At 37.3% G+C, this 15,423-nt stretch overlaps 1 protein-coding gene across 2 annotated transcripts in view; it reads right to left on the minus strand.

The window, feature by feature from the left end:
- Positions 1 to 15,423, minus strand: part of TMTC2 (transmembrane O-mannosyltransferase targeting cadherins 2) — a 370,759-nt gene that overhangs the window by 206,111 nt on the left and 149,225 nt on the right. For both annotated transcript variants that reach the window (XM_045553293.1, XM_045553294.1), the window contains exon 2: positions 13,241 to 13,811. In XM_045553293.1, coding sequence (XP_045409249.1) covers positions 13,241 to 13,811 — 571 coding nt within the window. The remainder of the gene's footprint in view (positions 1 to 13,240; positions 13,812 to 15,423) is intronic.

Below are 15,423 nucleotides of genomic sequence, written 5' to 3' on the forward strand. Positions count from 1 at the left end.
AAATGCCTATGTCTTTGCAAAAAGGTAAGCTAGAGGTTGAAAATCCCTATCTAAAATTCTAAAATATGGAATTAAGATTATGATGATAGTTGAAAAACTCTGAATACACTCAAAACCAATAAACTGTACACCTTAAATGGGCCAATTTTATAACATGTGAATTATATCTTCATAAAACTATTAAAAAGACATCAAACTCTAACCTGAACCAACATGAGGCAGTTTGTTGTTTATTCTATTTGCTATAAATATTCATGTGTTTCTCTGCAGAAATATTAAACATTTCTTATTATGAAGTGCTACCATGTTAGGAGTATTACATGATGCAGGGTTTGTATACCCTAATACCTTTGAATAATTTTGAATAATATTGAGTCATATCTGGCCTCATGGTTTTTGGATGCTGAATCAGGGAATGTGCAGCCCTTTTCTGTATAAATAGAGGAAAACTCAGATTTCAAAAGTAATTTTTACAATCCACACCAAATACATGTGGTTTAGGACTCCCTGAGACATGCAGACACTCTTTGGCATCGTAACATTGCCAATTAGTCTAAGCAATTTTGTATTTTTAAAGAAATTTGCAGGAATAAGGTTTTTTTAAATCTGAATTACAAAGCAACCTCTATAGGGCAGACTCATTCTTTCCCCTATAAAACCATTAGGAATGTACTGTTTGTCAACAATACACAAATAAGTTAATATGGTTGATTAGCAATGATGCAGTAATATGAAATTCAGAGACAAACCAAATGCTCCAATTGTCAACTGACTCGAGAGAATTCTTTTTTACATGCTTTTGAGAACCACCACGCATTTCAGAGGACACAGGAAAGTTAATAGGAACTTAAGAGGCAAACCTACCCAAGTCCAACCTCAAGGATATGTGCACAAAGCCTCTCCTTTAAATCTGGCAAATGCAGGGCAAGGACATACTGGAAATGATATGTCCTGCAGGACAATGTGATGTTCAAGCTCAGAATAACTAAGATCTCAGTGCCTCGGCCCCTTCTGGGACAAGAGGATGCAAAAGAAAAAGTCTATCCAGTCACTGGTCTCAAGGAGGTTTCCAAACCAACCAGAGCCTATACACGTATATTACTACTCATTTACCATCTTACACAGACTACTTTTTACTTTGAAACTCAGTCTTACTGCATGCTGAGCTATTTGAAAGGAGTTCATTAAACTTCTGTGTAAAATAGGGTAAAAATAACAAACCCACAGAGTTATCGTGACAGTTGTTGGAAAATAAATGTGAATTCCAAGAGTGTGGGTGTTTGTCTATTTTCTTTACTACTTTATCCTCATTATCTAGGAGCATGCCTTGTTACCTAAAAGATACTCAGTACAAATGTGTCAACAAATGAACAAAAAAAGCATCTAGCAAATTTCTTGTCACATGAGAGGCACAGAGGAAAAAAAGATGGAAGTTGATGTTGACTCTAAATCTAAATGAAATCCCCAAATATGAAACGGTGTTTTAGAAAAAGGACGAGCTGAGCTATTTAGATGCCACTATCTTTCTGTCACTCTCTGACTTTTCCCTAACCAGGCTAAATGAAGTTGTTTGGCATTTGTGCTTCTCAAGCATTTTATATGGAATTCTGTTAGTACACAGTAATACAGTTACTGTATATGTCTGCTACTTCACAGAGGATGAAAGAAAATATGATCCATCTGTATTTTTAGCACCCATAAAACTAGCTGTTGCACATGGAAGTCCAGATTATTTGTATTTAAAGTTACTCTAGGTAAAGAGCATTGGTCCCAAAGCAATGTGGGGGAAAAAAATGTTTCTTTCATAACACTATTTGGATCTTTCATTTTCACTAAAATTGTATAAAAATAGTGTAATAGGAAGACCATGAGCTCTGGAGTCACACATGTTGGATGAGATCCCCTCTCTGCTATATACTTTCTGAATCCTTGGGCAAATTATTTCATTTCCATAAGAGTCAGTTTATCCTATCATCTGTAAATGAGGCTAATACCCACTCTCATAGAATGGAGCATAATAATGCACACTTTGCTAGCACACACTAAGCCTTGATAAATGGTGGTTACCGTTACCACCGGCTCTGTGTATATGCAAATGAAAGCTAATGAATTCGGTTGGGTTATTTCTCTTCCTTTTTGAACAATATGGAAGTCAGTACAGCCATGGAGAAGATTATACTGCAGAATGCAAGAGAATCAGAGACTACAAATTATCCTGTCCAAGAACCAGAAGCTTCAGGCTGCTGCTTTGACAACTTAAATTCAACCCTTTTCTCACTGAGCCAGCCCATTTTTCAATTGGCACCTCCACATTTTCTACTTTCTTGCTATTTTCCCTCTGATATGTTCATTTTTGGAATTGTTCTCACTTTTTCCATTAGGGTTGTCATCCATTCAAATATTCACCAGACAGCAAGAAACAAAAGTCATATTCTGAGGTCAAAGAAACTTTAAAATATGCCACCACTAGAGCCTTAAAATCCCACCACCTTCCTGATTTACAAGTAACAGAATGAAGATTACACACTCCAGCTGATGTGTCTACTGCTAACGTCTAAAATATTCCTTGTTGCTGAGTCTGTCCAGTGGTTCCTTGAAGAGCAGGAAGAAAGTAGAGAAGAGCTGCCCTGCTATCTATTTCCCCACTTGAAGACCAATCTTAAGCTCAGCAGAGAGAAACAGGGGTAGCCTATGTCAACAGTGCCACAGTGTTAGTAAAGGAAATTAACCAAGTTAGGAAAAAAAATACACTGTGATTATACTCCATGTTAAGCTTGTGGTAGCTACACAGAAGCAAGTAGTCCATCTGAATGTGGCCTTAAATCAAGCTGGAGCACTAGGATGACAAAACACATAATGAAACCCTATCAGAAGCTAGTTTGGTTGGGTGGAAGAAGGAAGGGCAGCTTGGGAGGAGGGGAAAAAAAAAAAACAAAACAACTTAATTTCAAGGGGAAGTTTATAATTATTAATAGGAAAAGAGAGCCTAGGATGAAATAAAAAGGGCAGAATCATAATTAGTGATAAACTGGAGTGATGGGTTCATGGAAGTGTGATACTAGTCTCTAGTCTAATTGAAATCCAACTGGGCAATTAAAAATTTCCATAATAACAAGTTTTAAAAAATTGAGGGATGGGAGGCAATGTGTATAGTGATAAATGTGTTAGCCCAGAGAGCAAAGCCTAGAGTATACTGCTGGCTCTACTCTCAACTAATCATGTGCCTAATTTCCATGGACCTCAAATTCTAAAGAGGTGGTACTATGGAGGTGGATCGATGGTTTCTAATATACTTCTCCAGCTACAAAATCTTGTGTTTTTCTGAGTATTTTATAATATTTAATGACATTGTATGAGAGAATCAGATTCTCAATGTACGTCAGTGAATCCCAAACCTAGCTGCTCATCAAAATCACGGGGAGAGCTTTTAAAAAAAGGTTCCCTCCTGCCACCTCTCCACCAGCTCACTCTCAACCCCTGAAACACAAACAAAAAGTAAACAGACCAAAACATTCTTATTTGGTAGCTTCCAGTTCTGTGCTATCATCTCTAGTTTAAAATAGTTTTCCCATGAGGGGCTGATGATTGCCCAAGTTTGGTATGTTCAAAAAAAACTCATGATGAATACTGAAGCGTTTTAAGTCAATGATCACCCCATCCACTCACCCCTTGTATCATCTGTCAGTTAAATCAGATTCTTAATATTGGATTCTTAAATACTGGATTTTCTGAAATCGAAAACCAATTTTATCTATAGATTTGTCTCTGCAAGCTAAAGTTACTAAGATTTAAGTTTCTGTAAAAATAATTTGTTCTGAATGTTATTAAGGTGTCCAAATATTCTATGAAATATTTTTGGCAGCCAGAAAATAGTATTGCTTTAAAGACAAAACTTTCTGCCTTCTATTCTCTCTCTAGGAGGTAGGGAAATAAACTGAACCATTGAACAACAACAAAAACAGCCTCAATGATTCCCTGTAAACGTTTGTTATAATAGAGATTCTGGAATCAGGTGCAACAATATTGCCTGCCAGGTTGAGGAAGAATAGGAGAAGGAAAGATATTAACATTCACCCTTAGGTGGTAACAGTGCTTCTTCTTTCTCACAAAAAAAAAAAAAAGAGAGAGAGAGAGAGAGAGACTTTAATGCTGCAAGATATTGCAGCTACTGAACTAATTTTCTTTACTATAAACCTGGCTAAAAGGAAATATATAGGAAGGAGGGTGGTGGTGGGAGAATAGCAAAGCTTGTCTCCCCTCTACTACATAAGCAACAGCACCCTCCTGAGCCCAAAAGGGGAAAAAAATAGGATATAGAAGTATGAGATGATAAGATATTAGCAACAGACATATACTTGGTTTCAATCAAGCAAAATGATAAATGATCAAATCATGCTGTTTAGAAGAATTATCCTTGAGAAAGACTTTTCCTGAGCTGTCTTTTAATTATCAGCGCTAGTGAACAGGATGGCAAGCATTCCATTCTTTGTTGATTGACATTTCATCTTGCATCCATTAACTAGTCAAGAATAGCCACAGTCACGCTAATTGAGTGCTCCACAAAATGACAGATAGAAGTTCACTACTATTAAAATGCTGTAGAAATGCAGTAAAATGCTGATGACAGTGATGATACCTACTAAAGAAAGGAACTTGACTGAAGAGTGTACACGCTTACTACATTTATACCTAACACCATCCAGTAAATATTATATTCTTGATTTTACAGATCATGTAGCTGATGTTCCAAGAAATTTAGTAATTTTCCCAAGGTTACACAGCTAGAAAATGACCACATTTCTATTTAAACCTTTATCTGCAGGCTCTCATCTAATGGCTTTTCCACAACGGCCATATGTGCACCTCTGCATGAAAAGATTAACCAAATACCAAATGGTTATTCAAAGTAAACACTAGTTCTTTTCACAGTATTAAATATATTTAACTTTTATCACACTATATCACAAGGGCTTAAGAAAAAAGAAAGTACATACAATTCAAACTGGCAAATTTCACCAGAATCTTCAAATTAGGAGAAATAATAATTCCATGTACTTTGGAGTTTTCTATTTCATTAAAGTTATGGAAATGCACTCAACTCATTCATGTAAAGCCTTGGTATAATCTGACTGTTATATATGCTTGTATCCATGCTGTTTGCTCTGACAGAACACACTCACACATAAACCCTATTTTGAGAGAAGAGAACTTAGTGTTTGTACATAAAAAGTAAGATAATGCCCTCAAAAGGCTGGTTGGTCTGCTAACAGGCATAACAACTCAATTCACAAAATTAAAATACTGAGTTTCTTTTTTTAGTCTTTAAATATACAACCTGTATTTATTTTTAAACACCCACAATTGATATTGCATATCAGTCTTAATTAAATGTACTTGGTATATGGTTTATGTTTAGCAATATTTTAATGGAAGTTCTGGCTATAGTTTCCAAGTCTTCAATTACTAAAAACTAACTTTTTTTTAATGTCCTTCATTTTTCCCATGTTGTTCCTGCTGTTTTCTTTGAACCTTAAATTATAAGCGAAGTGACAACCACATACTAAAACAAAGGCATTGCAGACCCCATCCTATCAAGGAGTATTATGATCTTTGCATTTTATTGGATTTCCTGAAATTAAATGAATAAACATGTAGAGAAAGAAAGAAATTGTCCTTTGAACGCAAACACTGAGTTCACTAATCAAGGCCATAATTACTGAAGAAACATGTATTAAATTCTGAATTCATGCTATTTTGCTTGATGCAAGAGTTATAATCAGACCAGCAGAGCATAGAGGAGCCATCTGGGTGCTGCTGTGGCACTGTAGAGACAAGGGCACATTGACCTTCCTACCACAAAACCACCACAGACTGCCATTGGAAGATGCTGTTCTTCCCTTTCGATATCGTATTATCCCTTTTGAAGAAAGAAATGCTATGATTAATAGTTATGATACTTGAATGTTTAAAAGAAAAATTAAACTTACAACACTATGCAACTATGCCATAGTCACCTCTCACATGTATTTTAGCTATCAATGCGTTTAACAGTTTTATCCACCCTATTCCATTCATGCTTTTTAAGGAATCTCTGATGTACTCATGGAATCTGGCTTTCTACAGCTAAAATTTCATTTAAGAAATCAACACTAAATTATCATTTCCATTGTTCTAGGCATTTAAAGACAGGAATCTGGCTTCTAGGCAACGACAATGGGTTTCAAATTTGTGCAAACCACATTATTTTCTGTGAAACTAACAGTACCTAGCCGAGCACGAGTAACCTGATAGCCAAGGGATCCCCCTCGGTCAATTTGATTCCTCTGAGGCAGCAGGTTATCGAAAATTGAGCCGAGTGATGTAATACGCATCCCAGACATAGTGTTATGAGAACAGCATAGAAGATTTCAATGAGACTCATTATTTATTCATCACGAGATCCAATTTGCGTGTCATTTTCACTGACGGAGTATTGAGTTAACTGGTTGAAATTCAGTGCTGATAGAGTATTTTATTCCGTACTGCAAAAAGCAGCCTTTTAATTTTTTTTCCCTGTCTTTCTGTACAAAGAGGGATTTTGTACTTGTGGCCATTCATGGTAGTATCTGAACATTGTTAAACAATGTTGGAAAAATGGACACAGGAGAAAGCCCTGAAGGACTCCTTGTTTCTCAATAGGACTGCATAACACTATGCCAAATACAACTCAGTAAGAAATTACTAACCTTCAGAAAATGTTTTTTATTTAATGCTAAAGAATGACATACACACTGATATGAGACACACTCACTGAATGTGATATAAACCTCAATTCCTGTGTCTGACTCTGTCTCATCACCAAAGGATCCCTTCCCTCAGGTTTAGGGCACAGAAAGGACAGTCCCCACGGGTGGCTAGATGGAGCCATCTTGAATATTCCTTCCTAGGCTTCTTCTATAGACCAAAGTGCAAGCACATTTAAAAACCATGCATTGTCACCCAACATTTTGGGAGCTACGATATACCTTAAAAAGGCTCCTATAGCACTATACATACTAAGTGGTCTCAATCTACCTCTGACTCATTTTCCTCTATAAACTATATGCACTCTACATACTCAGTAGTTCCCAGTAACTTGCTGTAAGTTTCCTTCTGTGTATTGCTCATGCTGTGTCTTGTACTCTTCCCTCACCTCTCCAATTGATAAATCCCTGTATCTTAAATTCTCCTTTGAGGCCCTGCTCAAATGTCTCTGTTCTATAAGGCTTTCCTTGATCTCCTCAGCTGAGAGCACCTCTGCTTCCTCTCAACTCCCCCAGCTCTCCCAATGCATCCCTTATCTCCCTCGCCACTTTCCAGCTTGAATTTTGGTTCTACATTTATATGCGCTATTCTCAACTTCATACTGCTCTATCAAGTCCCTATGGGCATGTTCTCGTCAATTCATCTTTGAATCCCCACATCACCTAATACCGTGTCTGGCACAAAGATGAATATTTAATTTTTTAAATGATAATGTGTGATTAGATCACTGTTCCAAGCATTAACACTGTAATGCAAGCTTTCTAAATGCTTGCAATGGTTTGAGCTTCCCAAGTCTGAATTACTCAACTTGAACCTAAACTGCATAGAACACAGAATCATCTTAAATCAGCGGAGCAAAGGAGCCAACCTGCAGGAATAAAATACCTTATTTATCTATGACTCCATGAACTGTAAAATATTTTTGAGCCTCAACTTTGTGGTATTATCTAGTTAGCAGTGTTGGCAGCTGTTCAAAGTTTTATAGTACTACAGGTCATGAATATTAAATGCAACAAGTTTACTGGGAGGAAATCCAAATTCATTTGCAAGTGCATGACAAAGAGCCCTACAGTTTCAATAAAGCTAGGAAATACTGTGATCAGAATCAGAGTATCTTGCTATATATATCTGGATTCTTACAAAGTCAAGTGTAAGGCAAATAAAGGGAACAAAGATCATAAAGTAGTAATACTACTTGGAGTGGCACAGATGTTGACTGAAGAAAATCAGAAATGGCAAATACATCATATTTCATTCTGTGCAATCAATATGAGGGTCACAACTGGAACAAAACCACAACCTAATCTAGAAACAAAGGGACAAAGCCATAAATGATAACAGATTCCATCAATGTCATCCCCAGCAGCTAATCAAATAAAAAAGCACATGTGGATTCAATATGCAAATACCTACAGGCTAAGCATCTCCTTTTTCATGCTCTTCTATACATAGAGTCACACAAAATAGTCAGAACTACAGAAGCACCACATTTAATATCTGTAGTGCTTAGACAGTGATGAACCAAAAACCTTTAACAGAACAAACTGCCATCCTCAGAAATCATTCTTAAGATAAACCCACTAAATGATCTGGCAATATGGGGTATTTGTTAGTTTTGGTCTGATCACTACATCTTAATATAGAATCAAGCTCAAGCAATATTCAAGACAAAGGTCAACTTCATTCACCATGAGCAATTTCCATCATTCATATGCTGCTTTGCATTAAAAAATGTTTCTAGAAAGAGATGACTTGTTTTTTTCAAAAGTGACAATGCCTCCCATTTTCCCTTATAATAAAATAACCTTATCTTGTTTACATGAAAGAGGCACACAATTTTAAGGAGAGTTTACCCAGATAATGCACATCATGGAAGTAATTATAGCAAAACAAAGGTATTCATCTTTAGAGAAATTTTGAAAAGATCAAACCAAAAGGGTTTCATTTTTCCAAATTATCTTGGGCAATTATTAGACTTGCTATGTTGACTTTCAGATTTCCTTGTTTTTAAATTTTCCACCTGTAACTGAAAAAGTGATTATGCGGCTAATAAAGGGGGAAAAGATGTTTCCACATTAAAACAGTTAACAGATGTTAAATAAGCACAGAAAATGGCCAGTAGGCAAGCCACGACTGATGTTGAGTAAGAAAAATGTTGCTTTTACTGATTTTATTACCCATGTACCTCCTGGGGTCATGGGAGGCTTGTAAAAAATTTTGTGGGGAGATAAAAGTCTAATATTTATTTGTAAGGCTAGTTTAAGTGTATTTCAAGGGTCCCCCCCCCCGACTCTTTTCTTTTTTTTTTTTGATGACATAAAACTAAGTAAGTGAAAGTAATCTAAGGAACGCTAAAACAATCATTTGGTCAGAGGTCAAGAAAATTTATTTTTCTGACATGCATGTTTTCCAATCCCACCTTCCAGACTCCACTAACCCAGGAATGAAATTCCCATTGTACAGGATTTCACTTTAACATTTCAGCTGTATACTGTTAAAAAGGTAAATCTTAAATAAGTGTGAATTCAATAATTTACTAAGTATCTACTAGATGCCAGATGGTATGTTAGAGGCCAGGGATAATGTAGGAAACACATTAAACAGAATCCTGGAGCTAAGAGCTTTTTTAAAACACTGATTTTTGTTCATACATATTTCTGAAGGCTTTATATATTTAGTGTTTTCTGACAAATCTTTCTTACTACTGACAAAATTACTGTTTGTCAGCATTCAACCATATTATTTCATAAGTCATATTACTTCTTTCAAGAAGCAGTTAAATGTGTTAACGTTTTTAGCACACTAAGAACAGTGCCTGGCAGATATAAACACTGTTCATTAAATACTAAATATCTACTATATGCCAGGTACTTATCTTTCCCATTCACTTTATCAAAGAAAAATATAGCTTCCACATTTCCTTTGCAGAACTGCAAAAGCCCGACACATAATGTGGACACGTGCATCATTTGTGTGAGTCTTATAATAGATGAGTCTAAACTGGCCAAATTTAGCCAGCTCAAAAATTTTGTCTGGCCCTAATGAGGTTTATTTGTTTTTTAATTAGTAACCAATATTTAAAAGAAACACACATACACAGAAAAATTCAGATTTTGTCTTCTTTAAAAAACAAAACAAAACAAAAAAAACCCTTAAGCTCTACTAGACAGAACCCTGCATTTTCTTAATACAATAATAGAGTGGAGAGGACAGTGGTAGGGCAGGACTTCCAGTTCCCCATAGTCCCTTCTGCACGGCCCTTGCAGGCATGTGAGTTCGGGAGCCGGCGTCTGATTCAAATAAGAGTTATAGACCCCAAAGCACCGATACTGTGAAAAGAGAAGCTGAGTGTGACTGGTATGTATGACAAAAACATTACTGACCGAAGTATAAAAATGGAGAGCCTTGCCCCTCTGGTCCTAACCCTTTTGAGCTTCAAGATGACCACCATTTTTTAGGTTTTAAGTACTTGGCTGGTTCTCTAATTTGCATAATAGAGTTAAACATTTGTGTGGAGTTTCCTGTTTCTATATGAGTTCTATTTTGATAGGGCAAGGAAGTTTATTTAACCTGGCAAATGATGATAACTATGATGCAGAGTTGGTAATAATATGATTATTCTTTTAAAGCTGAAAAGGATCTTAAGTCTTTCAGTCTACTTCCTTCAGAAAGAATTTCCTCTAACTCACCCCAAGCATTGGAATCTATGTATCTTGCAGATGGAATATGGAATTTTCCATAACTGCCATATGCAATCTATGCTAGTGTTAATGAGCTTCACAACTGTGAGATTCTAAATGCAGGGTTGTGCTTAGATCTGCTTGCTTCAGCTTTAGTCAATTCCTAAGCAGCCCTTACACTTCACATGCTGTTGAACACCGTATCTGTAAAAACAACTAGAAGTTTATCTTAAGAAAGCAAAGGTTAAAAGATAAAGAATTACAATTTCCACCAATATTTCTGCTCCCTTCAACTAACACATATTAGGTTCTGCCCAAATACAGAACACTCCAGCTCACACTGAACACCCCACAATTTCACATAATCCTCATAACACTAGGTGAGAACAATAACTGCCTCCATTTTTAGATAAAGAAATTAGATCATAGAATTAGCCCAATATTACCTAGCCTCTATGGGTTAAGATTCTGTTCCACGTTATTTTCCTTTCTACTGTGTAGTCATTTGACTTCACATCTGTTTGTTCTAATTCACACTTTCAGAGTGTAGCAAACAGATCACTAAACAGTCGGAAATGTGTGTTCTAGACCTAGTGATTCTACGGTTTTCTAAGTAACCTATACCTCTCTGGCTCTCTACACCTCAACCGGAAATTAGGAGAGTGGCAAAGATGATCTCTACAGTTCCTTACAAATCTATGAAGTCTGTTATCGCAATTTCTTTATTAAGTTCACTGGCCCCAAACCTAAGCATGACAGAAAGAGCTAAGATGAGACAGCAACTCTCAGATGAAGGGTCTTGCTCCCCCCCACTCTCCTTGCTGCTGCTCAGCTCTGCAAGCGGTGGTTGCCAGGAGAGCCCGGGCAAGTATCCATTTAAAAACATCTCAGGACCCAACTTTCAACAGTATTAAGTTCTCTCTCGTAGCACAGAGAACTTCACACTCTCTACTCTTAGAAATTCCTTTCCTAGTGCCAGTTCTTATTTTCTTAAGCAGCAGTTACATGAGTTAAGGTTGCCAGACAAAATACAGGATGCCCAGATAAATTTTAATTTCAGATAAACTATGAATAATTTTTTATTATAAGTATGTCCCAAATATTGTATAGAACATACTTAGAACAAGGAGCTCTATAATAAGCAACTCTGTCCTTGAAAATACGCTTAGAAAACTGAAAATGTCTTGGAAGACAACTTCAAAAGATCCTAAAAGCAAGTCCCGAATCGACATAGCAAAACAATTTTCTAATTCATGAGATGGTAAAATGGAAATTCTGTATAAGAAACCACAATGTTTCACAGGCTACCAACAGGAGGTCCTGACACAGCCACTGAGCCTGTGTCCTCAAATAGATCACAATCTTCATAAGGACAAGGACATGAATTATACTTATCCTATTTGTATTTCCAGTAAAACAAGAAAGTTTGTTACTATTGATGACACAGTTTTAGAAGAAAACAATTTACTCTCTCTTAAATCTCCTTGAAATACTGAAATAATTAAAGTTGATTTGAAATTAAGAGCTTGACTTTCAAACCATATGTTGTTTTCAAGCATCAGACTCTAACCAGAGTTCTCTTGTAAAGTTTCAGCATTTAATTGAAATCACAAAAGAACTTCATTAAGCCCTTGATACTTGAATTCTAAGCAGAAAAAGGTTAGGCTTCCTGCCGAGCAAAAGCACTGCAATGATTACCCTGCCTACTAAGTGGAAAAAAAAAAAAAAAATCTCAATTTTTAAAAATAAATGTTCGCTTTTCTATTTTTCTTAATTTTTCTTTCATTTCTTCCTAATCCAGTTTTAGATAAAATTGGTAATTGAGGGGAGAAAGAGTAGTCAAAACTAGGAAAACTTAACAGTTTCCCCACATCCAGTATAATTCCTTCCTTGCTTCCAAAAGAAAGGTGGGAGCTTGCCTAAAACACGGCCAAGGTTTGGGAACCCTGGGCCAAGTTCAGTCTTTGAAGTCAAAGAAAGGGTGTTTCAGCTGAGTGAAGGAGGATGGCAAGATGGGAAAGTAGGCAGTTTCTCAAGATGCTCAGTCCCCTCAATGTCTCTCCTCAATATTCTAGCAGAAAATCGCCCATTCTCTTTAAGTGTATGGGGATCCTAAAATGCTTCTGTGACCTTCAAATAACATTGCCTTGGAAACCACTAAGGGAAATACAGAAGAAGGAATATTAAGCCCTGAGGCAAAGGTCTTAGTTGGCCTCTGGGCAAAACTTAATAACAACCACTTTTTATTTTGACTCTTCTATTCTTACACTCTACAACAAGGAAAAGGTGAATATGATTCATTGTTTAAGAATTTGACTTCCCAGTGCACTACAGAGAGAGTTGTTTTCCAAAGTCAACTCAGGAAGAGTAATATTAACAAATGGCAAAGGATTTCCCCTCTACAGAGTCTTCTAGCATCTAACTTCTATTATCAGCTGTGTTAATTTTACAAATATACATTAAAGACAATAAAATTGGATCAAAGAGAATTTGGGCAGAAACAGAATAAAAAAAGATGCATATTCTTTACATGGCAAAATTATTCTTTTACCACCTTTGAAATTATGAAAATAAGAAATCTGAGAAATAAAACATTCAGCAACTGAAACCCTGCTTAGCAGTGAAAGGTCAAGGACACTTCCACTTACCGAAGATCAAAAAGGAACTTATTTTAAATTCTACTTGAAGAGGAACAAATTTGCTTTTTAAATGGTGGCAAAGGACAAAGCAAGTAGATTACTCAGTAATCCAATGCTCAAGAGCCAACAATCACTTACTTTGTAAATGGTAGGTAATATCTGTTTCATTTTCAGCCTGTGAAAGACAAAGACATCATAAACTGCCGAAACCGCAAGAACAGTCACTCCTTGTTCCTTCCACAACATGCTGCATCCTGCACACAGTCCCGTCCCCAGGAACCAGCCCCAAGTCGTGGCTGAGTAGCCTCTTGTAGAACAGTGTTTAATGTAGCAGAGCAAGGACAGGAGAAAGAAGAGACTGGCCCCGACATCAGCTCTTCCCACGATTCCGGCCACTGCCTCTGTGTGAATGGGGTGTGAGGCAAACATCAAGCCAGCCATGAAGGTCCAGTATCCATCACCAAAGAGGATCTTGGAGAAGCTTGTGAAGAGACCAGTGACTGCTGCATGCAACAGGACATTGACAAGATGGTAGCTCCAGGGATTCAACCCTCCAATGGCATGGTTCAGGCGAAAAGAAAGAGTGCAGAGTGGCCGGTAGGACTTGTGGCTGCCACTGTGGGTTAGAAGAGTTCCCCAAAAATCATTGTAGAAAATGTGCGTCCATGGAGTTTCTGGGAGAAGATCCTGATTAGTCTTGATAGCACGGCTAAAAAACAAAATGTTACAAAAAAAGAAATCAAATGTAAAATACAAAAAGGAAAAAAAAAAAGAAAAAATGACATTGCTAAGATATGGCCTGCCTAGGAAGCTTTGTTATCATGTGACCTTGTGATGGGGGACTCCAGGCACATATAGGTTGAATTCAGGTCCTCCCATTAATGCTTGCTAACAGCACAATGAGGGCTGTCTTTCATTTCTTTACAGACCTTCTTCTTCATTGGAATGCAAATACCTATGAAGAATAAAGGCAGAGTTTCTATCAATTGGTTTAAGCCTTAGAATAGCAGTTACCAAACAAATGCCCTAAAAATCACATGCACACTGCCTAAGAATGCATATCCAGGTCCCAGGCTGATGTGAGGCCTGAAAATCTGCATTTTAAAGCAGCAAGACCCAGGTGATACTGGTGCAGGGTACACACTTAGAGCCAGAACTAGCCCCCTACTTGAAATAAGTTTTAGATAGGATATCAGTGCCCATAACAGGGCTTCTCATACACACAAACCACCTAAGGATTTTGTTAAAAGGAAACCTGATTCAACAGGCCTGGGGAGAAGCCAGAGATGCCATGTTTCTAACAAGCTCCCAGGTGGTGCTGATCCTTGGACCACATGTTGTGTAGCTAGCAAGGGCCAGGAGAGCCGGAGAGGCTAGGATGAACAGCTCTCCGCCTACCCAAGGTCTCCCTTCCTCCTTCATTCTAGTAAGCTTCAGCCCTTTCCCATTTCTGACCTGGCACACAACTTACTATCATCTACGGAAATCATTATGGCACTTCACTGTCTCCTGCTTTTGAGAATGAATAGTTCCAGTTTGCGTGTCTGTTATTTCCAGACTTCAAGAAGAAAAGACATTTGCTGAGCACTTTCTACACTGCCAAACACTGTGCTAGTCTTCTTGGCTATCCCTTTTCACTTAACCCCGAGACAACTCTGTTGAGGTAGATATTATTCACACCTCTAGGGTGAGGAAGTTATGGCTGAGAGATTAATTAATAACCAGTCCAAAATCACAAGTTGAGCAGTGTAGAACTTCATGGATCATGCTCATTCCACTATTCTGGGCTCCCCAAAATGTCATCCAACAACTCTGAGGACTTGTGAAAAGACAGACACACCCCATAAAAATTAACAGTTATATTTATTTTGACATATATTTGGAAGAAAATGTAATTATCCCATCAAAGCTGGATTTCATAGATATCTGTGCAGAATGAAGCTGTTAAAATGTAAAAGTCAATGTAAAGATTAAGGAACCAACCGTACTGGTATATGCAGGTAGGGTACAAATGTTGAAGGTGTCTTGTGAATGATTTAGTTTGGAAGATCCTTGCCCTATGTCATTAATACTTCCCAGAAAACAGGGTAACATCTGGAGTCTCCTGTATCCCTAGTCTACCTCCTATCTCTTTATTTACAGAACACATGACTTAGGAGGAAGAAGGAATGAGGAGTTCTAGAACTACAAAACTCTTGCCTAGTCTGATATCAAGGCTTTTTAAGGAGCTGTGGGCATCTGTGTGGCTGAAAAATATGTAATGGCATATTCTAATGTCATTCACCTTTAACCTCTTCACCAGCTCTGCCTGTTTCAAGGCA

The sequence above is a fragment of the Lemur catta genome, chromosome 6 (assembly GCF_020740605.2).
Source record: "Lemur catta isolate mLemCat1 chromosome 6, mLemCat1.pri, whole genome shotgun sequence".
In the NCBI taxonomy this organism is placed as follows: domain Eukaryota; kingdom Metazoa; phylum Chordata; class Mammalia; order Primates; family Lemuridae; genus Lemur; species Lemur catta.